Source organism: Solea senegalensis, linkage group LG15 (genome assembly GCF_019176455.1).
Source record: "Solea senegalensis isolate Sse05_10M linkage group LG15, IFAPA_SoseM_1, whole genome shotgun sequence".
NCBI lineage: Eukaryota > Metazoa > Chordata > Actinopteri > Pleuronectiformes > Soleidae > Solea > Solea senegalensis.
In genome coordinates this window covers 13,149,236-13,174,629 of record NC_058035.1, presented here as the reverse complement: position 1 = coordinate 13,174,629, position 25,394 = coordinate 13,149,236, and the positions used below count along the sequence as shown (strand labels likewise).

At 41.3% G+C, this 25,394-nt stretch overlaps 1 protein-coding gene across 1 annotated transcript in view; it reads right to left on the bottom strand.

Annotated features, from left to right (window-relative positions):
* LOC122782146 (adhesion G protein-coupled receptor A1) overlaps window positions 1-25,394 on the bottom strand; it is a 43,295-nt gene that overhangs the window by 3,846 nt on the left and 14,055 nt on the right. Inside the window, exons 2-5 of the mRNA XM_044046362.1 lie at window positions 18,829-18,956; window positions 13,216-13,339; window positions 6,127-6,272; window positions 114-209 (exon numbers count right to left, since the gene is read on the bottom strand). Of these exons, the coding sequence (XP_043902297.1) occupies window positions 114-209; window positions 6,127-6,272; window positions 13,216-13,339; window positions 18,829-18,956 (494 nt within the window). The remainder of the gene's footprint in view (window positions 1-113; window positions 210-6,126; window positions 6,273-13,215; window positions 13,340-18,828; window positions 18,957-25,394) is intronic.

The window sequence follows — 25,394 nt, the reverse complement described above, 5'->3', positions numbered from 1 at the left end:
TTTGTATAACTAAATAAGAAGATTTATTTTTGGAAAAACCTGATGATGAAAGCACTTTGTTGCAGTGTCAAGACGGAGCGTCACTGAACCGAAAAAACAAATCAAAAACTTACTATGGCGCCTGCTCCCCACTTCCATAGTTGTCTATATTGACGGCTGCCGTGACCCCGCAGATGATGAGGGGCACCCCACCGCTGACTAAATAAAATCTGTGAGGTGACAGAGGGACAAAACAGAGGCAGGGAGACAGTATAAGAGGGTTCGACATGAAATGGCATTCACAAATCCAGTATCGCACTAGAACGGACATTTTATATCAGACACACAGGAGAAAGATGATAGTCGAACAATCCAAACAAAGTGACAGGCAAGATGACTGACTTGGTCAATGGTTGAAGCTCTGTTCCCAAAGTACTTTTCTCGACATAAGGATGTCAGATATCCTCTGCACACTTGCCTCTAATATAAATGGCCCCCAAAACAAGTGCAAACCTATATGTAGACTTTTCACTGTGTTTGTGGAGATGTGAAAATAAAGCTAGATTTGAGCCAAAGTGGAGAATATACAGAATATTTAACCAACGGCTTATCAAGAATAAAAATATTTGCTTTTTTAACTTTCGCTAGCAAAGCCCTGCGTGTTGAGGGTATGTTCTGATGATAGAACTGATTTTCTCACACAACATTTTTTTCAAGTATTCTGATAAATAAATGATCTCCTTTAAGACAAAACATACTTTGGTGAGTGTTGTTTCAGGTACGTATGACATGATAAAAGATAATATAAGGTAAATATGAGGCTTTTGCACACCAGATGTGCAATTTCTGTGCAAATCATTCACACATAAGTAATATTTTTCAAATTTGTAGCCAGTGAATGTGAGCTTTTGTATAAGTGATGGAATGTCACTGAGCAATATTGTGGCTTTTACTTTTGTGGCCCAAGGTCAATTTTTCAAATTTACCCTTCCAACAGGTTGTCGATGATGGGACATTAAAGTTCCTGAACCACAGGAGCTCTGTGACTGAGCACCAGCTCACCATCACTGGAGGCTTCCTCCACCCGTTTCCTTCTGGAATTGTTGGCTTAACCTCATCATGCTTGTGTGTGTGAATAAAGAGCATGTACTGAAATTAATTTGTGAAATATTCTCTAATTTGTGCCATTTCCAGGTCACAGTTTAATTTGTTACTTTGTAGGTTTTATGAGACACCACCACTGCACTGAACTGTTGTTTACAATGACCTCATTCATTCAGGGGGGTGAAGTTGAACTCACTGACCCGACAGTCCGGCATGTATTTTATTGCCAATGGCCAGAGCACAGTACTCTTCCAGCTACAACTACAATATATTACAATACTTCTCTTCACATTGCGCAACACCAGATATTTTCTTGAAGAAGACATCCCGACGCTTGCTGAGAAATGGGCAAGAGCCGAACAAAGACACTTGTGTCACAGACTTCAATGCAAATACAAAGCTAATCCTCTTCCTCTCAGCAACACTGGCCTCGTCCTCTGTCTCTCTCCACACTGTCATCCACCATCCTATAAAACACCACACAACTTCCTCGGTCTTCCTGTTCAATTTCAACCCCTGTCACTGCTCTAACCTCTCCACCACTCCATCTTCCTCCATCTTCATCTTGGGCTTCCTCTCATTCATCCCCTCTCTCACCATCCCTCCCTCTCCCAATCTGTCTTCCGTCACACAGCAGCAGTTCCAAAAATTCAATTACAATCAAGATGTTAGTCCGGGCTGGTTGGTGGGGTGGGGGGCATTACTGGTCTGTCACCGTCTCTGAGTGGAACGGTTCCCTCAGGGACCCTCCTCCAACAGAAAGCCATTTACACACCCGTCAGCCAGATAAGCATAAATGAGAAGAGCTAGTGGATGTTAAAGTGTTCTGTGCTTCATAACACTCATTCCACCTTCTCCTCCCTGGCAGAGCTTCCAACAGATCTGTGTCAAAAAAATACATGCAAAAAATTGTAAACCGTGCGTGATTAGATTATAGTTACACACACCACGCTCTTTTACAATACAAAAAGCTGCCTTTTTTTATATTGAAAAGTCTTTGCCATGACACAGGCAGGCAGGTACGCAAGCAAATCTTGCACAGGTTGAAGCACACTATTAAAAAAAAGGCCTTCAAATTCAAGACAAAATGGCTGTATGTGCAGTATTACACGTTTGAGTGAGTAATCATGTGATATAAATAGACCCTGAAGTGACTTTTAGCCAACAGCTATAGTGACACCCCCCTATCCAGGCACCTTTCCTCATCCACTGTCCTCTGTTTTGTGATTATGCTCCATTTTCCTCCCTGGGCCTGTTCCAGGATATACATAGCACAGCGAGGGACAACTGATGGTCATATCACCCTGCACAGGCTTATGGATCAAACCGCACTATGTATCAACACTGTATGGTTGAGGTCAAGGTCAAGATGCCCCTTCATAAACTATGTGATCTCTTTATGTAAACAACACTTTAATGTGTTGGAAAACTATTTTTTACCTGTACTTTGGGGAGAAGAAGGATATTAAACACAAGTCGAAACTTGCTCCATCAGCTCGTAGCTTCGCGTAGCCTTATATAGACTTAACAAGGGGACTCAGCTACCATGGCTCTTACAAGGCACCTTCCACCACCCCTGAAGCTTAATAATGAACTCATTTATCACATTTAATCCAATAAAACATCCATAAATAAAAACTGTAAAAGTGTGTGGTTGTGGTTTATGAGTGCCTCTGTGTGTGTGTGTTGTATTGTCATTTTGCCAGGCAGTTATTGTTTCCATGTGGATGGAGCCAAGGTAGAAACAAGCCTGAGCCTTGTATTTAATGAACTGATATAGAAGTGCCACTCTTCTCATATGAATTGACATAAAAAGCAACCAGGCATATTTCCCCAAAATGTCAAATTATTTTATGTTCCAGTGCAGCGTATTAGTTTCCAAATTCTTTCTTTTCTTTTTTTTCCCTTCTCTTCTCAGAGGGAATGAGTCGAATGATAATTTCAGTCATATTCCACCACACTATACATTGCATTTTTGTATATGCATTTCCTAATTCATGCATGGTGAGCCACTCATACGGCCTACGACTCTTCAACTGCACTGAATTTAGCAATATCGAAATCTGAAAATGACTTTTTTTCCTGAAATGGTGGTAAAGTCTTGCTTTTCTTTTTTTTTTTTGCTTTTTTTTAACGGAGCAATGACCTGCATCCGTCACACTCAATGACTGTCAGTTAATACCACGAACAAAGCGTCTAATGTGTGCAGTGCAACATGGTGAAACATATTCCTGACAAAGGTCAGCGTGACGGTCTGCTGGATATGTCTTCACATCCTGTCAGAGGGCGGAGGACAGGAAAAAGAGGTAGATGAGGAGGAATAAGTTGGCTGCTGGGGAAGTGTTGCCTGTCTGTTTCATGTATATGCTCACTTTTGTCAATAAAGTTGAAAAAAAAAAATCATTACGTAAGAAAAAAAAAGAGGAGGTGTGTGTCTGTGTGTGTGTGTGTGTGTGTGTGTGTGTGGTGATCAAAGGACAAATTGATTTGTTTCCAGCTGCTAAGTCTCTCTGCATGAGCCTGTCTGACGGGGAGCATTACAGTCAATCACTGTGGATCAACTTGACTGCAGTGCCACACGCTCTCTCCGTATACCCCAAGACAAATGATCTCATTCACAGGCAGTGCATGATGAAAGAAACTCAAGAGTGCGACACATTAACAACACCACCACCCCCCACACCACGCAGGTGTCTGAGGATTTGCTTTGCTTTGCAATGAAAGTGCTGCTTCTGGGTTGAGGGAATCTTAATGTGATAAGGGGACCTTATCCTCAATGTCTTCTCATGATTCCTCAGATTACATCATACTCCAGTTTAAATAATGTCAGATGCATGATTTTGCACATCTTAATACATCTTTTATAGATATTAGTTTGAGAGTTGCTCATGTGTCATTGTCACTGTGCTGGAAATGCCCTTATGGCCTTTTTTATGCCGCAAGCCTTTATGCTTATGGCCATAGCACCATGAGCACGTCTCATCTGATGTAGAAAAAGCCCAGAAGCCAAAACAAGTAACACGTTCCAGTATTTCAGTGCAACTTAACATGCATAAATCATTTCCTTGTGTGGTTTCACTGCATGTTCTTTCAAACACTTCAGAATGCTGAAAAAAATGGCAAAGAATCAAGATTTAGTGGCCTTTGTTATGGTGCACCTTGAGATTGCTTCCATGTTTCTGATTTCAAACCTTCCACAAACAGGATCCCCGTTGCGCCTCAATGCAGAGGAAGAGCGTTGCACGTGTCCAAAAGATCCACTTAAACATGCCAAATGTCATGAGCAAGCAGAAATGGGATGGTGAAATGGGGGTTGAGTTGTGGAGGGAAAACATCACAAAAAGCAGAAATTCAATTTGATGTGTGTGTCTAAACAAATCAAAATTAAATGGCTCAAATACATTTAGATTTGTAATGTAGCTCCTGTCTGAGCAGCAGGGAGCTGTTAGTTGGAGCACAGGAGAGATTCCATGAGTTGTCGTAAGCTATTTGCTTCTTCTTCCTTACTCCCATTTTTCCTCATGATACTCATTATTTTCCCCTCGCAGGGTTACGGGAAGTCTCAAATGGAATATCCGAGGCAAAGCATTTATTACAGACAAAGTTTAGCTATTCCAGGTGAGACTGTGTAAAGCTTCAAAACATCTTAAAACTGCAAAAATCTACACACTTCCAGGCAAGAGCAGTGACTGTTCTACTTTTGTGTCTGACAACATTATCTTAGGACCATTACTTCACTAACATCCCTGTCAGAATTTGAAATGTGGTCATTTTACCTGATATTTAATTTAATTTTAGTTAAAAACAAATTGAACTGCACATGGTTAGGGTGATCTGGTCAAACCTGCATTTCTTCTATAAGAAGCTTACAGTAACAAGACTAATCTCAGTTACTCACATTTATCAACTTTGTTTTCACACTGATTTAATTATCACCATTTCGAAACCAACACAGCTCCCCTTGCCGTGAAAAGTAACTCTGATTCAAAATACCTTAACATGAGCAAAGGTGTAAGAAATCCTCAAGAGAGGCCAAACAGGAAGTCTTGACAGATACACTACTTGTCACAACAAAGTGAACAAAGACAGGAGTTTGACAGGATGCAACCTGGCTCTGCAGTTAAACATTGCGATAACTCTAAAACCATTGTGGACCTCAAAAGGAAATTTGAGCAAGCAAACATGTGGGTAAGTTTTACTATATCATATTCAGTAATAGCCAAAAGTTTGGACATAAAAGTGTGTCCATACTCATGGCTTTACTTTATTTATTTTTTTTAGCTATTTCAGGGTTTAAAGAGCTACATGAAAAGTTGAAGGTGACTTTAACCCCACATGCTGCAAAGCCACACACACACACACACACACACACACACACACACACACAAAAAGGGATTTAAAAGAGGATGGGGAACTTGCCGGTCACAACTACATTGGGGGATTGTTCCTCACAGTGAGGTTGGTCACCCTTGGCCTTCAGTCAAGACTGTGGACAGGCTCAGGCTTAAATAATGTTTGATGGACCCAGGAGGTAAAGCTCGCCAATATTTCAGAAAACCAAAAGATTTAGCCCAAAGTCCGAACATGTTTGTTTTTTTTAAGACCAGTGTTTCTTTTCCTGGTATCCAATTAATCATCTCTCAACCAAGGTTTATTGTTGGAGGAGAGCACGGTCTTCAGGTTGGAAATCAATGCACTGCAAAACCAAGACAATCAATAGCAAGTCGTCAAAATAGGCTTAACATAAGTTAAGCCTGCTGCAACAGTGAAGGGCTGCTTATACACTTGTATTTCACTTGTAATTATAGTCGATATATGTCTGTGTACTAAAACAGCAGTGCAGGATTTGAAGTCATTTATTGAAAAACAAAAAAAAAACCTGGAGCAAATAATTGAGCACTGAACTGGGTCTTGGCCTCAGATGATATCTACACAGCTGGAAGTAACATCAGTGCAAGGGAGATCAAAAATCATGGTCACAGACACATCTTTGTCATGTACTTTTCCATCTAGTCGAGGTTGCGGCGGGTTGTTTGTGCTTACCTTAAGAGGGGCTGTTTAGGGAGCGCAGGAGGGTCGCCATTTTGGCTCTGTGGAGGCCTTTTGGTCACCTGCTTATAAATGTTCCTAGCTGTCACCCCCAACCACAACATGGTCGACAGAGACGAGTAGTGCAGCACAACCCCGACCTGAGACAGATGAGGACACAGTGGGAGCGTCAGGTTATTTATTATTATTTTTTACTTGAATGAACTTCACCTAATATGTACAGGAAAGTGTGTCACTGACAAAAATGTTAGACTTCATCGTGTTCCTGTGACTCAGGGAATAATGTGTTCAGGAGGAGCCGCTGATGCTCCTTTCTTTAAACAAAGCACTATCAATGTCACTCCAAGGGTGTCTCCATGGTTGTTCTCCTTCAAGACCTGACTGCTTTGTGTTCTCCTTCACAAGAAGACAATAGAAGAAGAATAGAGAAACAGGTTCAAAAAGTGCTATTGAATCATCAAGGTTGCCAAGGATAACATCATTATGCCAAGTTTATACTGAGCAGCTCCTTATCAGCTGAGGTAGAGGACACGAGGTGTGCATGGAGAATAACAAATCTGAGAATTAACGATTGTCACATTGACAACTATCGGTGGGTGAATGTTTTCCAAGAAGCACTGTACACACATCTCTGCTCCTCTCTCTGTGTTAAAATGTGTGCACTATGCTTGAACAGTGGAAATAGACTGAGCACTTTTTTAAAGGCTCTGCCAGCTAATAGAGAGACAGCAGTAAAAAGTGAGAGCTGAAGGAAAAAGGAGAGAAAAGAGAATAGACGGTGGGTGAAAATTAAAATGCACCTCTCCTCTTCTCAGTCAATCTGCTCATAATGTACTGGAAACCCAAGATATCCAATCAAATGGCTTCTCCCCAGCTTGATAGGCCTGGGGACCAGGCAAGTCTACCAGGGTCCAGATGCTAATTGGACATGTCCTTGAGGTGGTTATAGAGAGCAGAGAGCGGCTGGTAAGTCAATCACTGCTGCAGTGTCTGCTCACTACAGAGCTTCATTAGTGCGGGAACAGACAGGGAGAAAGTATATTTGTAATATGGAAATAAGGACAGATAGGGATAGGCAGGGCAGGGAGGCTGTTTCTATAGGCACTATATCAGTTCCTATAATACACGCCCTGCACTGTTGTATGTGTGCGGCTGCAATGATGGTTGACAATTCAGTACATTAGCAATTAAGCCATTAAGAGATCCTGAGTTCTGGATTTAATATTGGTATTTTTCTTATAAAGCAATCAAATCCAAAGTACCAAATACATAAAAACATATAATTAATTAACACAGTTATTAAATAAGACCAAAGAGTTGAACACCAATCAACAATAGGCCAGTAAAATGCAGAGCTCATAGCAATGAAGAGGTTTGAAATAAATATGTGAGTGAAAATAAGAATAATGAATGAAAAACGTTGCCTTATCTTTACTTATTAAATCTTATGCTGCAATGTTTTCCCGATCAACTACAACGTAACATGGGTGGGAATATATAATGAAATGTTCTGCTACTGCTAGACCTCACTATGAACTTCTATCGATGAACATCAGAGAATAAAAGTAAAAGGGCACAGAACAGCAATGACTGTAAGCGGAGGAGACGTGCAGGTGAGAGTGATACCTGACGTCAAAGCTAATAATTGAATTATGCAAATAAATACTGCCCCTGACCTTGAGGTTAAGAAAATAATTGAAGTATCATTAAGTAACTTCAATCATTCTGTCTGGTTCGTTGATTAAAATGACACCAGTGTCTGCACTGACCTGTGTGCAATAATCATTACTATTTTAGCTCGAGTGTTCTTGTGCCAGTTTCTCCAAAAGGTAACAACAATTTTATCAAATGCTAAAACTACCATATTCAAATCCTTCCATGCTGTCTCATATGAGCATATTCATTATAACAGCTCCCTACTGTTTTCGATGCATAAGTAACCAGTCTGCAGGAAGCCGACATGTGAGCAAACAAGCTCAGGAACACTAGAATTGGACCCAATGAAAGTACAAAGCAAATTACTGCAGATGCTGTGATGTCAAGAGCACACGTCTCCCCTACGATTTGCCGTGGCAACTAATTTCACTAAAAAGGAAAGCCTCTGTATGGCCTTTACACTAACATTTGAACGGAACCTCACATACTGTATAGCTTACATTCCAAGCCAAATCGTTTTCTTAACGATTTAAACAACGCTCATCACACTCGCTGAAACTGAAAGGAACCAAAACGTCTGACGGTGTGAGGTACACGAGGTGAGGCGTGGTAAAAGAAACGGACGGGATGTAATGTGACAGCTGGGGTGTTGCTCAAGTCAATGACAAAGCAAACCTTGTTGTGAGAAAAGACAGAAATGAAGATTAGAGATGACTTTAAGTTGGAGGTCACGGGGACAGCAGATGCTGCATAGCGCCAGTGCCAAAGTGAGAGTGAAAAGTGGCATAATATACTAGCATACGAGTCGTGATGGTACGGGAGGAGGTTTGAGGACTGAACAGCTATGTTCATGGGAGTGCATGCGTTAAGAGTTGCACATGCCACAGCACAGTTTCTCCTTGAAGTTCCCTTCTCTCAGAGGGAAAACAGGTGTGTGTCGATGTGCATTCAAATGTGTTAACACATCTCTCTCTGTGCTTGTGTGTACAGTGTGTGAAAAACCATGTCCTCAAGCTCTCCTGTAATTATCCCAAATTGGGTCTGGTGGGGCCTCCCTCGATCCCAGTGGAAAAGGCAAACAATCTGGGCTCCTGCCCAATTTTGCAGCGAGTTATCCTGTTTGCAGTGACTGGTTTCAGGAGGGGCAGCAAAAACTACAGTCTTCAAGTCCCCCAAATAAAATGAGATGACTGTAGCTCAGTGGCAGAGTGAGTCATCTTTCAACTTGAAGGTTTTCCACTCGTCTGCATGCCGGCATGTCCTTGGGCAAGATAGAAGACGCGCTGCACCTAGATGTGCTGTATGAATGTGTGCGTGAATGGGCGACTGGCATGAACTGCAGTGTAAAGCAGCTTTAAGAAACATTATATAAATACAGGCCATTTACCAACATAGTTTTGTATAAGACACATGTATCCACACTGCTCGAGAAGGGGTGGTTGTAAAAGTAAACGTTGGCAAGCTTTATGACTACTGCATTAACAGTAGGGTTTACTTTATGGAGGGTTTTAATTGATAGATTTGTTATTTTATGAGGGTTTGATGGTTGAATTCAGTGCATCATTTATCTCCCTACAGCTTCATATGGATCTCAGTTTAAATTGCTACATAAACAGTTCATTTAACTACATGTGTATCATGCCTCTATATTCGGTTTCATTCAGTTCAACGTATTACTCTCTACCCGTAATAAATTGGTGACATTTCCACAGTCAATACACTATCAAAAGTGATAGATATTGCAATGATGAAGAGAAGATAACGAAGTTTATCCTCAGTCCAGTTCATCCTGAGTTTAAACTCAGCTTTGGTTCAGGGTTGGATGCTGAGACACTAGCTGGGATTTACACACCTCCCTGTCGCAAAGCCTCCTGCTTGGCAGCACAAGCAAAGCGGAAAAATATGACGCTCTGCATTTCAGCACACAGCGGTGGAGTCTTTACACTGTGTAATGATGGGCCTCCTGAAGTGCTTGTGACAGCAGAGGAGGTGACTGAGTCCCAAATATGGTGCAGCTCACAATAACAAGGGGGTGAATGAGGGCCACTGATACAAACAGAGAGTAAACGAAGACTGCAGAAGCTGTGAGTGAAAGGCAGAAAAGAAGTGTGCCTCAGTTTCTTTGAGGCTACGTTCAGTAAATAACACCGCCTGCTGTGCTGAGCTGACAGTAGAGGATGCTCCGTCCCAGCTTATGTTTCATGCTCATAATCTAAACAGGTCCATCTATCAATCAGCGAGAGCAAAAATCCACCAGGACCACGTGGCTTCCAAAGCGTGCAAATAAGTAAAAGATAAAACACATTACTTTTTTACTCTCACATTCTTTTTCATGACCACTGCTATCTTGATCCTGACATGCACTACTTGTTGTTGAGTTGATGCATCGACTAGATAAATCAATACTTCAACACTTACACGCTATGTTTTCAAAACACATTTCATCTGCTACGTTTATGATTGCCATCCCGTTTTTATGTCTGGAAACACTTGAGTTTAAAAACTGCAAAGCAGTATTTCAGACTGGTTGGGCAGAAACAAAGACTTTTGTAAACTGCTGGTATCATGTATCTCACGGAGTAAAGAAAAAAAACAACCCTGTACTTTCATTTCACTACTAGTAGTATTTACTGAAACTAAGCAAACATCTGCAAAGGGTAAAACCAGCTCCCCGTTTACCCCAGCATGTCCATGCCCAGTGTATGTGACAATATGTTATCAGTTAAAATAGTCTGGACAAAGATCATCTGGATGCAGATTGAGAAACAAAACTAAGTAGAATGGATGTCGCCTCAGTCTCTGTATTCCTACACTCGCTATGATGGGTTCTCCACAAATGATGGTAAATGGGCTGCACTCACTGTTTCAAGAGGATGAATCTACAGTACATCCAGTTCATGCACTCACAGCCTGCCATTATGTAAGGAATTCTCTAGTGAGAGAAATTCCTAATGCCTTTCTGTGAGTTACATTAATCACTTTACTTGCCAGCTTAGGCGTATTGTACACTACCCTTAGATATTGCTATGTGACAGGATCACCTGCAAAGATCTCTTTGTGTGTTACTCTTTATCACAACTCAGCACACAAAGATTAAAGGTAGATTGGGAGACGATTTTCTGGAGCACTTTTTTACTGCACTGCTAAAAATCCTCTTTCTGAATGTAACCAATTAATGAATGCATTGTCACAAAAATGATAAATGTCAGTCAGGTCTGTAAAAACGTCATACGATCATACGGAAATAATGAATTTGATCGTGATGCATCAATCAAACTGTCCCCCTCCCCTATGGGTGTACCCCTCTTTGTGCACTAATCGTGCATGCTCAGAAGAAAACGCCCAAGCTTATGCTACAGTAGCTTGCTAAATCCAACAAGACAGTTGCAGCCATGTTGGCAAAAAAGTGCCAACAACACGTGTTGGTTGCAAATGAAAGACAAGAAAAAGGCTGATACAGAGCGATCCAAGACCAGAGTAAACATCGGTGCTGCGACAACTGAAAGCCCAGAAAGAGCTGCAAAGTGATGACATGGTGGTTCTGTTTCTACTTGACCGGTAGGTTAACTTTAAGTCTTTGTGATTTTTTTTTTAAGAGTATTTGTTGTTTTTCATCATCACATTGTCAATTGAACAAGTATCCCAAAATTCAGTGCTCGTGAATCTGTGTTCGTTGGGTGTTCCTGTGCTCTGGTGGGAAGTCTGAAGAAAGGGTCTTTTGAATTCAAAATGTAGCCTGCTCGAACAGTTTATCCAGGATCTCCAACCCTATCTTTAACACGCATTTGTTTTTCTATTTACTCTACTTTCAGATACATTATTTCATTTCAGAAATTAGGCATTTCTCTGACCCGTTCCCAAATCGATGCTGACAACCCAAATCACCAAGTCTCTCACACTCTTCTCATTCATAACCATGAGTGAGGCATAAGTGGAGGCTCTAACCATGTGACCATGCAGTGATTGCAAATGGTCAGACAATCTAACTGCAGTGACAAAGCTCTCCGTCTCGTCTGCATCACAAGTTGGGGCTGCCTTCCTAATATTTATTATCACAGGCAGCAAGTGATGGTAATGTGTGTCGGTAGCAATTATGATGATCCAGAGAGACTTCAGAAAACCACTTTAGTCCGACGTCAGTTTACGGAGGTGTTTTGAAGAAATGTTAGCATTTTTCATGTCACTGTCATAGAGACGTAGTAAGAGCGAGACACTGGTATGGACAAACGTACTTTTCCTCAAACCCTGTGTGGTGTCACAATATGCAACACTTCACGAAAAACACAACAGACACTGAATGAATGCTATTCCCTTAATTATTTTGGACACGGAAAAAGACAATTTCTTTGTGCTGTAAACCATATCACCATTAAAAACACCCTGTCCCTGTGGCAAAAAGAATAATATTGTGTAAAGCAGAGATTATAGGGAATCAATATGAACACAGATGATGTCATTTTTCTATTTGCCATTACACTGTGCAATTGCAATTGCAGTTTTAACATCATAATGATAGGTTCCAAGCCAAAGGGTTGTCTATTTCAGTTTTAACAATATGCAGCCCTGTAGATGCTTGTATTTAAACGACACAGATGAGGTATGACAGCAAAACTCCAATAAGCAGAGTAAATATGAGGCTACAATTACAGTCTAAAAACATTTAGAATGCTAACACGCTCCCAGTGACAATACTGTGGCTGGTGGAGGTGATAACAATTTTTTTTTACTTTGTGTCTTGACAATGGGGTGAGAAGTTAAGTGATCACCAAAATTCTAATCCTAAAGGAAGACAATCCATGAAAATGTAAAAAAAACAATAGGTAGGTAAATAAGCAAAAAACAAAAGTATCAATCAGAGTAAATAAGCAATAAGGGCAATACAGTGACTTCATATAAATGAGCAGTGCGTGTGTGCGGTGATGCTGATCTTGAAAGGGTTGATTTATTTACTTACTCACTTGGCCATGCACTGTAAAAATGTGTGAATAACTGAATAAGTATCGTCATAAACACTAGGACCAACTATATTTTATCATTCAATTACATAAACTGTGAGCATTAAAGCTAACATTTGCAAGCACCATGCAAGACAGTTGTCACCATGAATCACTTGCAGACAACAGCTGCGTATGGGTGACCACTGAAACCTACTGGAACACACACACACACACACACATATATGTACACAGACAACAGAGGGACAGAGAGCCAATGTATTCATGATGAAGAAGCATGAACCATCAGGGCTCATTGTGCGAACGCTTTTGTCAAAGAGCAACCACACCATACATGGCACAGGAGCATGAAAGGCTGCTCTACATCCACATCAGCACTCAGTGCCCTGGTTGCCAACACCTGAATAGACATTTATAATCAATTTTCTGAAAAGCTTTGAGAGTGGGACGAATGAAAAGGGACTGCACTTACTGCTTGACAGATGATGGGGTATTTGATTCGATTGATGCCACCGGCAAACACAGCGAAGGTCAGAGCCGTGTGGAAACAGAAGTTGAGAAGCATATGCCATCCCTTCCGACTGATACGGATTGCGCTGCCATAAAAGAGCAAGAATCAAAAAATTAGTAAAAAAGAAAGAAAAGACCTTTGAGACGAGGCAAACTTTTGATCAGACGAGGGTTCAAATTCCTTTTAAAACAGCTATTGAAAATGATATTCTTACATTTAAAACATACTGTACATATCACATGTTTTATACAAACATACCAATATTGAATTAGATTTAACAGTTATGTACCGTACCATACAATGCATGATACATGGGGAGAAGCTGGAATTTCTTTGTCAACTCTAAAGTGGGGAACATTGCCATCAATATAACTGTCAATCATCATCAACCACAACAAAATCATTCATAGTGTAACCACATTCAGTCTTCGCCTTCATTGTCTTGGTGGGATTGAAGAAAATCACACCATTAATAATGCAAGAAAACAAAATTAGAAAACATTCAATTCGATTTCTGCACACAGGAAGCTACGTGATATATCCATTCAAATTATTTTACAACTTATCAAAATGAAAAGTAAAAAAAGTCTTTTATGACAACATTTCCAGACCCAGTTTATTCTTTTTCAAAATAAAATGGGGAGCACTTATCATTTACTAAGGAGCTGATATTATGGTAATACCATTTTATTTTTCTTTATTTTGTGTTCTAATAAGGAGAAAATATTATACTACTGCCATGTTATTTCCAAGTTAATATGCAGGTATTAGCTAGGTAACGTGGAAATGTTTCTGAATCAAAAGTGATGTCCCACACAAATTATATAATTCAATTAAACTATTACCAAGCTTTAATGGTTGGTTACTATAGAAATATGTTGGTATTACACTTCACTAAGTAACTATATATATGGATAAACTGTGTTTTTCAATGACCACTTTGTACATTGTACAATCCTCTTCCACCCACTAACATGCCAATTTGTAGTGATATGCATAAAAACACTGTATGATTCCTTCTGCTGGTTTGAAGGTAAAATAAAAGACAGCTTCTAGTTGACTGGGTCAATTGAAGGCTTCACAATGCGAAACTATGCACTCATATGCACTTTCTGAAATATGGCATCACCCATGACTTTACGCAGCCTTGGACAGAGCACTTAACCCACATTGCCACTTCCCATCCAGTTCTTAGAAAACAGAATAAGTAGGTCACACAATATCAACGCACAAGCTCGTACTATGTGAATTAACAGACCATCGATTCTTTTAATTACTTTCCTGTGTCAGCTCCCTCCTCTTAATCTGTACTGTCACCGTCACCATTTGAAATTACATAACACCATGCTGGAATTCTCCGCTCCCCAAAATGGAGGAGTGAGGCCCCGGCTGCACGTGAGCCAACTGTAGATGAAGCAGTGGCTCAGCAGTGAGCTATGAGGCGTGTCTGGTGCTGGGCTTCACTGCTCTGTCTAAGAGAAAGGAGAGTTAAAGCTGCGGTTGTCAATGCCTCTGCTGCGGTCCAGGTACTGAACTCCATCCAGGAAAGAGGCCGTAAATCAGGCCAGCTCCTGACCTCCCTGAAAGGGGGTTTTCATAGGCTCTGCTCTGGGCTTTCATTGGGTCAAGTACATTAACCCGGCAACTCTCCACATCCCCATCTCCCAGAGGGTAGGGGGAATAAAATTGTCCTCTCTCTGCATCTGCTCTCTCCCATGCACCACTGCTGTGCCAACTGTAAGAGACAATAAAGCTGTGGACTGTATAATACGACACCATTATACACTGGGTTATTTCACTGGTGACTATTACAAACATGCTGGAAATTCCCCTTAACCGTCAGTAGCAGCACTGTTAAACGCAAAAATATTGCGTGCTAATTGTGATGAAGGGCATGAATGCAGTACCATCGGCTGTTTATATAATTGAAATCAATACCATGTTGTTTTCTAAAATCAATATATACCGTATACCACAATTACAAAATCATAAAGTTTATGTTCCATGTAATTAAGTGTTTACCAATGTTCCATGTTAATGCAGATTTTGCCTGCAACAACATTAACTTGGTATATATCTTTGTCACTTGAGGACAACAAACTAAGCCCTACAAAATAAAAGCTTATCAAGTTATTATAAACATTAGATTACAGATACAGATGTGGCAACAGTAAAAAAAAACATGGAGTCATGTTTTTGTCAAAAGAGTTGGATAGTTGGAAGTCCTGTATTTTTAGCTCAATTCTGGTTATGTAGCAAGTTCTGTTTTATACCCGTTTAATACCTGTTGTCCTAAAGCAAAGTTGATAGATAATAAAAATGTATAATTTTCTTCTGTTAACTGAAGCCATTGAAACACATCAGGCATCACACAGGTGGGTGGTCATTATTATCCAAATACAACCAGAGGCCATGCTGTGGTCACTTGAATTAATGGGTATACTTATGATGTATAGTTATTTTTGTAGCTGACATTTTATAGGAAAATCACTGATGTAAGTAATCAAAAGGAATGATGGCTGATTTAAATTGAGCTTGTTCAGTTTCAGAGATCATGCTCACTCACACACTGTCCCGACTTACATGCACTCAACAGAGCCATCATCAATGTTTTCCGCAACACCTTAAAGACCACAGCAGATCTCGATGGTGCTCCAGCTTCATCTAGGTCACTCCGATGTTTCGCGCTCCCCGTGTCTTGCTCACCGTAGAGCTAGGCTAACGCAGGTGGCTAACCGTCTGTAGAGTGTAGAGTTCACCTTTTGTATACTCCAATATGAAAGTAACCAACTTAAGGAAAAATGTGGGTTACTTATTTCCACGGTTCCACAGTCCAAAAACATGCAATGTGGGGATTAGGTAAATTGGACACTCTAAATTGACCATAGGAGTGAGTGTGAGAGTGAATGGTTGTTTGTCTCTAGCTGTGTGTGCCCCTGCGATGGACTGGCGAACTGTCCAGGGTGTACCCCGCCTATCGCCCGCTGTAGCTGAGATTGGCACAGCACCCCCCGCGACCTTCTGGTGGAGGATAAAGAGGTTAGATGATGATGACTGACTGACTGACTGACTGACTTCTTTCCACGGATAACTTGTATTATCTTGCACCGCAGCACCTGTAAGCTGTGTCACGTCAAACTCCTCTCTCGCTCTCTCTCTCTGTTGACACATGACCTCCTACTCGCTACTCATTGGCTCAGAAAATAAACACATGTAAATGTGAATTTCTTTCTCACAATAATTCCCAGCATAATAAGAAACAAAATCGTTTAAGTAGTTTTAATACTCAAGTAGCTTTTTAAACTCCTTAGCTATGTCATGTATGAATGTATCATATTATTTATTAATATTTTGGTATGATCATTAAGAACTTTTGTCTTCTAGATTTTCCACAGTGGTTTGGTCATTTTAATTAATAGGCTATACTTATGATGTATAGGTTTTTTGTGACAGACATTTTGTAGGAACATCACTGATGTAATCAAAGGAAAGATGGCTGATTTAAATTGAGCTTGTTCAGTCTCAGAGTGCATGCTGGCTCTCTGTCACACTGTCCTGACTTACATGAACTCAACAGAGCCATCATTAATGTTTTCAGCAACACCTGCCAAAATGTCCACAATGAGAAAGGGCCATTACCATTACAAAGTACATACTGTATTATAAAATTAAATAAAACTAAATCAAGCTGGATGGTGTTTTTTTTGATTGATGTTTTGTTTTTCCTCTTCCTTGGGAGATACAGAACATACTGTGACAGCCACAAGCATAATGACAATAACGCTATTTCTGATCAAGTAAGTTCCTATGAATCCAGTCTGACATCTGTGTTTCCCATTTTGACCGAGTCATGACTCTGAGAAAACTTGTTTCACAAAGACTTGCACCAACTGGACTCAAAGACGCGACACTGCAGAGTGTCCTCACCTTATGCATCCCTACGCTGCACCATTAATCACAGTCTACGTTGACTTACCTCACTGACCGACAAAGAATACTGCTGCACACATTCTACTGCATGTGTGTATGTTGTTACGGACCAACGTGAGAAAGTGACAAATTGAAAACGCACACTGTGCCAGCCGTTCCTCGCGTTCTATCCATTTAACACATGTTCCCGATGCTTCGCAGCTTGGATACTGTCAGTCATGTAGAGCGATACTACACAACTGGAGTGTTACTACAGAGAGGGAGGGTTTGAGGAGGGAAGTGTGGAAAAGGAGGAGAAGTGTTGTAGTTTTATTAATATGAGGATCACAGGAGAAAAAAAAAAACTCTCTATGGAGCGCCGTGTGCAGAAATAGGCAGCGGAATCAAGTCACAGCTGCAAGGAGCTGGATCATGAACTTAGATACTGATACTGATCATTCCAACAGAAAAATTAATCATGTTCCTCACTCCACACTCCATTTGAAAAATAGCACAAATGCGAGCGAGCATCACTGCCGATGAATAAATAATAATTTCCGATTTTTTTTTATAGTATTATAGGATTTCAACCATCAAATAATATTTACAAGCTTATTTTGATTGTACGTCAACTTGAACGGCACCGCTGTCAGACCCTGAGCAGGTCTTCATCTCCTGCACTGGCATCTGGTTCCACGTCCGTGCAACAAAAAGAACTACAAAAGGGTGGCATGGCAGCACAAAAACTAAAGAGGGTTGAGGAGAGTAACAGAATAAAAGCATATTATTGCAACACAAAGTCCTGTTTCTCAATTTTAAAGGTTTGACAGTCAAATAAAATTGCTTTTTTTTTAATACGTATAAGGTGTCAAGTCAGTACACAAAACTGTGTTGCTTTACAACCACTATAGTTGTATATAGTAGCTTTAAAAATGCCTCATGAATTTCATGAAACACCCGTTAGAGGGTTTTAGCATTTTTTTTTAGATGGCTTTACAGTTAATCTTTGCATTAACTGTAAGTCCAAGTGTACCTTTAGCATTTGGTTTATATAATTCTCAGGCCATCAAACATGGGTGTGTCCAGTGGTGATTGGAAACTGTTGACATTGCCGTTCAAACTCAATTCCTAATCTCCTGCAATTTTCAAATTGCTTTCTTCCAGGGCTGCAGTTTTGCAATTTCACTTCAGTCACTGCTGCAATGCCAGACGACACGGATGCTGCTGCTGTCAACACTGTCTGACTGCAGAGGAACACACCCTGTCTTTGTCCCCTGTGTCACTGATGGATGTAAGACGCATATGCTGCTGCACCTAGTTTGATCAATTTGCTGCTTTAGTCACGGTAAGGACAAGGACACAAACATAAGCGCAAAGACTCACAGCATTCAAACACGTTATTCTCACAGCGTCGATATTTCAACGGATATGTGACATTTGAAACATTTCCTATATATTCTATAGTAAAATGGACGAAGAGCTATGACAATAACACTGTATTAATACCACAGATGTGTTAAAGTGATGATGATTTGGCGTGCTGTAATAACACACAACACGCGCTCACTCACTGCTTTAAGAACAGCGTCCACGGCACACACAAGTCTGGACGCTCAGGGTTTTAATGAGGACTTCAGTAGAAGCGAGGTGGTGACATCTTCTTACCTGTGGTGCACGATGTAGGTGATGATGGAGGCGAAGAGGCAGAGCAACATGACCGCCGTGCAGGCATACACGACTGGGTGCAAAAACTCCCCAGGGTATGGGGGGAAAGACAGCACCTTCTTCAGATCCTGAGGCGGAAAAGAAGAGAGAGTGGAGAATGTTGAGATAAAATCAGATAAAAACCATCGTAAAAGCAGTCCAGCAAAATCAAATATAATCAGTGAGCAAGAGCGAGGCCTGCATAGTTACACCAATCCTCAAAACGAAGATGATAAGTTATCCAACTGTTACACAGCCCGGATATGACATGCAAACAAAACACAAATGAACGTCAAGAAAATGTCAGAAAGCTGTCCAAATGAGCATAAATGACTAACAACCTTGTCAAGTGAATATTCTTCACCGGTATTTACAGTACATTCTGCATTTCATGCATTTTGTTGACACTCATAGCCGGAGAAACTGAACACAACAATAATCTTCCTACTCTGTCGACAAGAAACGGGATAGGAGCTGGGGAAAGAAGAATGAAAACAAAGTTAATTTGCTTTTTTGTGTTTCCTCGCAGACACAGTTGTTAGCGGATGCTCATTAAGCTCTTATCAACATCACAGTCAATTTGCTTTGCTTTATTCTGCTTTGGAATCGGCACGACAGACTCCTTCAGCACTCACGGAACATACTGTGACAGCCCCGGCTTCAGACTCTACAGACATCTTTTTAATAAAAAAAAAGGTTTCAAGTGTATCGCTGTGTCCACAAGGTTTTGCATCTGTTGTATTAGAGACAAAAGAAACAAGCTCACTTGTAATGGAACCCACTAGTGCCTCACTCTGCTCTGTGCCACAGGCAGGTGTGGAGCCCGCAGTGACTTTTAAAATTAGCCTCCGTCATGTTGACGCCGCTAAATAAAGCGTACGCTATCTCCATAAACCAAGCAGCTCCGTGCAAGTTTGTGTCCGCGAGACGGATCCACATACATGCTGTCGGAGTCCATCATTGTCTCGTTGAGTGGCCAAGTGGGAGATTCTCTCTCTGTGTTTATGCAAAGGCTGATGAGCCTGTTGGGGCCGGGTTGAATGGTTCGGGGGGACAGGACACTGGAGAGATGGAAGGCAGCAGTCACTCATCACTGAGCCTGTCTGTGTGTTAGTGGAGGAAAGAGGATGTGAAATACAGAAATTAAAATCATTCTTCCCTAAATTAATTAAAAGGGACTTGTGGGCTTTTTCCAACCTGGGCTCTATGTTTATAATTGTGGATTACAAAAACCTTTATAATTGGTTCAGTAGATGTGTTTTGGCTGGCAGCTGCAACACGACGGCAACGGCTCCACTGTAATCCAATGCAATCCATCAACGGTGGCATTCCACATAAAGTCCACTAAAAAGTGCTTGTTTTTGACTAATAAACGGCTCAAACTGTTGGTTTATGAGTTTGACACCATTACTGAAGCACTCGCGTCACTTAGCTCTGGCTATAAATTCCCACAGAAACTTGAGACTTGTTACAGGGAGCTTAAGCAGTAAACGGGAATGAGAGACAGCGCATTGTGCAGTGTCTGAGGTATCAAACATCCATCACCTATGTGTGACTTCAGAGCGAGAATAACCGTAACAATAACTAACAGTTTGAGTCATTTATCTGCAAAAACAAGCACTTTTAGTGGACATAAAATAGAATGCTGCAGTTTCCGCATGGGATTACAATGTAGCCATTGCTTCTTTTTTTTGCAGCTGCCAACCTACTGGACCAATTCTTAAAGTTCTAATGACTAACACAGCCACAGGTTGAAAAATCCTGGATTTCCCCTTTCAGATTTTAAGCAGTGGTGCCAGTTCCCAGAAATAAGTTGGATCGTTAGAATCTTTGTGCATGCCTCCATCAAGCACTAATGCATCCATTCTTCCACATTTATCCTTTACAGGCATCAAAAGCCTTTTCTCCATTAAAAAATGGAATGGAAGGCAGGAAGTACCTAAGGCAGGTCTCCATTCAGAACTTACACAAACAAAAACATCCAGTTTATAAGTAAGATCTTGGGTCAAAAGGTAATCCTGATTTGATGAGGCATATGACTTGGGCCCATTTCATGCGGGGCATGTCATTCACTCACTACTTGTGATCTATGGATGGGGACAAATATCACCCAAACTAATTGCAGCGTCATAACAGATGCACCAGATCTCCTCACTCTCGGGGCAAAGCATTCAGGCCAGTCATCTCTGTGAACAACAACTTGTGATTTTGCACCACTGAACTCTTAAATGTTAATTCATCTATGCAATGAAGGTTTATGCACTGCAAACCTACTATATAAATCCCCCCCTGTATGTAATTGGCGATAGACTGATCTTATTGCCACAGTGTGATCACGTCCTGCATTGAAATCGTCAGTCACCTGAATAGAAGTAGCTCCTCGTTTTTTTTTTCCTTAAATATCACAGTAATGTACGAGCATTCACATCACCACACACGCTGTCAATCACAGATTCTGACCCGACTGACCAACGTCCTTCCCAAGTCGGCAGCCAACAGCACATAGCTGTGGCTTGCACTAGCTGCATTTGACACCAACAATAAATCTTTATGTCCAACTCACTGACCGTCCGTACCACAATGCCAAAGGTTAGCGAAAGCAGGTGCAGTAATAATACCTCTGCAGGCCCGTATATGCCTGTGCTATTGAAAAGTAATGGAAGACAAATCTGCATGATTGACTTTGCAGCTTGACGCTTGGCCAGGATGAGATAGGGTAAGCGATAAGAGAGACAACAGCTATCAAACATCAAGCAATAAAACAATGTTCGCGGTTTCCTACTGAGTAGCAAGAATATATCGTAGAGAAGGGACAAAATATAATAGCGTGTTTGTCCTCAGAGTGACGTCACAGAGGGACAATGAACTGATGTTGCAGGAAAAAAGTAGCCCAGAAGCATTAGTAAGCAATGCAGCTGAAATGAAGCTCTAAAGGCTGTGAGCAGACTCGTACACTCAAAGAGCAAATAGCACTTCATATGAGGTTAGATCATGAAAAAAAAAAAAACTGACAAAATCCATCCAGTGAACTAAGGGTCAAAAGGAAAACATTTCAGAGGGAATCAGTTATGGGATCAGTAAGAACTAAATCATGCTCAGATGTATTGAACGGTGAGATGTGCAGCACATATAAGCAGCACATGATGAGTGACAGCAGCTCCAGTGAAATGGCTTTAGGTGTGAGGGTGGAAGTCAAACACTCTCATGGGACTTATTATCATCATCATGGGCTTATAATGTTCACAGAGAGTGTCAGCCTGTTTAACCATTGCTCACCTCAACAAATCAGACTCACCAGCTCATAGTCGTGTGTGTGTGTGTTGGAGGTGTGAGTGTGTACTTGTATGGTTGTAATGATGCAGAACCTCATTACTGAGAAACTGGCTAAGTTTAGGTCTAAGATTTGTATTGTGGTTATGGTTAAAGTTAGGGATAAAGCTTTGCTTGACCACTGTCTAAATGAATGGAAACCAATGTGAGTCTGTGTTTATGTGTGTAATATGTCATTCATCTTAGAAGTAATGACTCACAAAACTATGCAATGCTTTGTTACTTTAAGTAGTATATTGGTATTTTGAATACATACTTTAATGCTAAAAAAAAAACACCCTGGAAATGGAAATGTGGGGATTTCCATTTCTTACTTAATGTTATATTCTTGATTTGTTGGAGCTACTGTATTCAATCTTTCAGGTCCCACGTGTCTGTAAAATGCTGCATAGTGAGACCGTAACACCAAAGTCAAAGCATTTTCAGCATGCAGGCTGGCATTCCTCGAATACTCAATTACTTATCTTTTTCCCTCAGTATGCGCTGGATACTTGAAACACATTCAGAGTTAGTACCATGCAAATTGGATGCTGATTAAAAGCCAAAAAAGCTCTGGTGACAACAGAACGCGCTGTTCTCGGCATCCAGATGAACCAAGACAGACTTGTACATCCTTTCCAGATGAGCTGTGTAGCTAAAATGTGGTGCGACTGAAGCTGCAGGAGCAAGGGAGGCTTTCATATCTGAGCAGCAGAGCACGACGTTTAGGATATTAATGATGGGTGATGGGTAAAGAAAAGAAACTTTGCTCCTTCGAAGGTAACAACATAAAATTGAAATTTTTTTTTTTTTATATCCATTTGACATTAGCTAAGCTCTACCAAGACCACTCAGTTGGTGTCGAGCTGTTGTTTGACAAAAAAAAACAATGAACACACATAAATGCAGCCAAAAACATAAGAAATCATAATGTCACTTCTAAGGTGCTGGTGGAACGAGCAGTTCAGCCAAAGAGCGACAGGAAGAGCAAAGGTTTTTGGAAAGAACCGGCCTTGCTAAAAATGAATGAGAAACGACCCCACCCTTGTCTAAAGTGCTGAACAGATACTTGGTGGCCAGGAGCAGAAAAAAAAGCTGTCATTTTATGGGGCAGTATACAAATGAAGAAGGGCAAAGCTGGAACGGAGCATGCATGCTCAGCAGAACCCTTCACTGGACAAATAAAGGTTAAAAAAAGACCTTAGGGCTGCCGGGAGGAACAGGAGAAAAAAAAAAAGGAAGAAGGATGAAGGGAGTTTGTCCTTTTCAGCAGACAGATTGACCTAAAGAAAAATGGCAAGGTGGAGAAGTGGACAAATTGTTGGGCCCTCGCTGCAGCACTCCTGGGTTGATTTGGGGCAAACTGCAGCACATTCAAAAGAGAAGGCTTGAGTGGGATGAATGTGCAATACTCCCACTAAACACTGACTTGATATACTACAGCTTTTTACCACTGTTGCTATTACCTGGTCATCCATCATTTTCTTTAAGGCTTGTGCAGATCTCGTATTTGTGTCTCTTACAGTCTGCTGCATGCACATTTTACATTGACTAATGCATATTGAAGTCATACGCAGATCTCCGTGTGGCGTGCAATAGATACAAGCTCAAGTTGCAGTTGTTGCTGACCTGGCTGTCACGGTGACTGATAGGCCATTAGCGTAGCTTGCGGCGTTCTCTGAACAACCCTTCCCTGTTGTACTTTGCAGAAGCCAGTAGCAGAATGTCAGCTTGGGGCTTGAGCAGCCAGCACCAAATGTGATTCCTCCACTACACTTATTATCATTACTGCCATTGTATTTTATCACAGCACTGTAGCCACTTTATTACTGTATCTGTGTGGCGGGGCATTGCGACTAACCCTCTGGCAGCGTAATTCATTACAGCCATGCATGCAGGCAACACCATTAGCATACACGGCAGCTTAGTCTAGCCTCTTCTGGATTACAACTGGCATGTTATGTCTAAACATGCCTCCATTCTTCCCATGCCTGTGCAGCTAACAGGCCACCAATTCCCTGTTTGTGATGTAGTTACAACTTTAATCCAGGATCCCCATGCCACAATCAGATTACCAGAGTCAATTAAACTTGATCCATAATCTCAGCTCAGAGGCAGAGTGGGTACAAGGTTATGTGGCCTGCAAAACAACACACACACACACACACACACACAATTGATGCGAATTACAGACTCTGTGTCTTGTTTTTGCGCTGTAACTGGACAAGAAGATGGACCGAGCAACTTGTAGATCCTACAAGCAAACAGTTCCCAGAGTCTTGCATATTTAATGCATTTTATTTTTAACCGATGCCGTTATAAATGCAAAATCTGCAAGCCGCTCTGTGACATAATGTCCACACCAGTGTGCTCCTCTCCCTATTGTAATCACATTGGAGCATGCAAGGATGCACAAACACTGTGGGAAAGAGACAAGAGAAAGGGAGTGTGAGGAGAAAAAAAGACAACTAAATTAAAATCCCCTAGTGAACAGCCTGCAGGCTGCAGGCTCCCAGCTCCCGTTCGGCACTGTATTTTATCATCCTTGAGTGGCTATGTGAAGGCTGGAATAGAACCGGCATGAGTGTGCAAATCAAACCCACTCTGGCTTGCCCATACAACACTGGATAAGAGAGAGAGAGAGAGAGGGGAGACAGTGGCGAGACCGAGTAACCTCCAGACTTGACGACACCAGGAGAAACAGTCATGCCCCATTAGCGCAGGTCATCAATGTTCTAGCGGTACCTTGTGGCTGTCACTCAGCCCATAGCTTTGAAATATAGCCGTGAGCGTAATCAACCCGTCGTTTGGCCCAAAGTTTAGCAGCAGGCCAACGACACCCACTGTGAGACGAGTAATCAGATCACACGGAATCAGACGCACATCCGTCAAATCATCAAGCATTATGAGCTGACGAGGATCCTCGCTCTGCATAAAGGATGGAGCCTCTCTTGATGAGCACCTTCATCTAAGACTCAGCCATATCAGTCGGGCTGCGTTTATCTCCCCGCACATCAAGGGACTATTGTTTCATTAGCACTGACTTGGCTACAGCCCGAGATCAGACATGTTGTGCTGAGCTTTCCATTCAAATTGCTGTGCATCCGTGATTGTAGTTGTGGAAGTATTTAAAACATGACCGTAAAATAAAGGAGCCTCTCGCACTGGTCAGCCTTGCAAACGGAGTAAAAGCATGTAATTCACTGTAGGCAAAACTC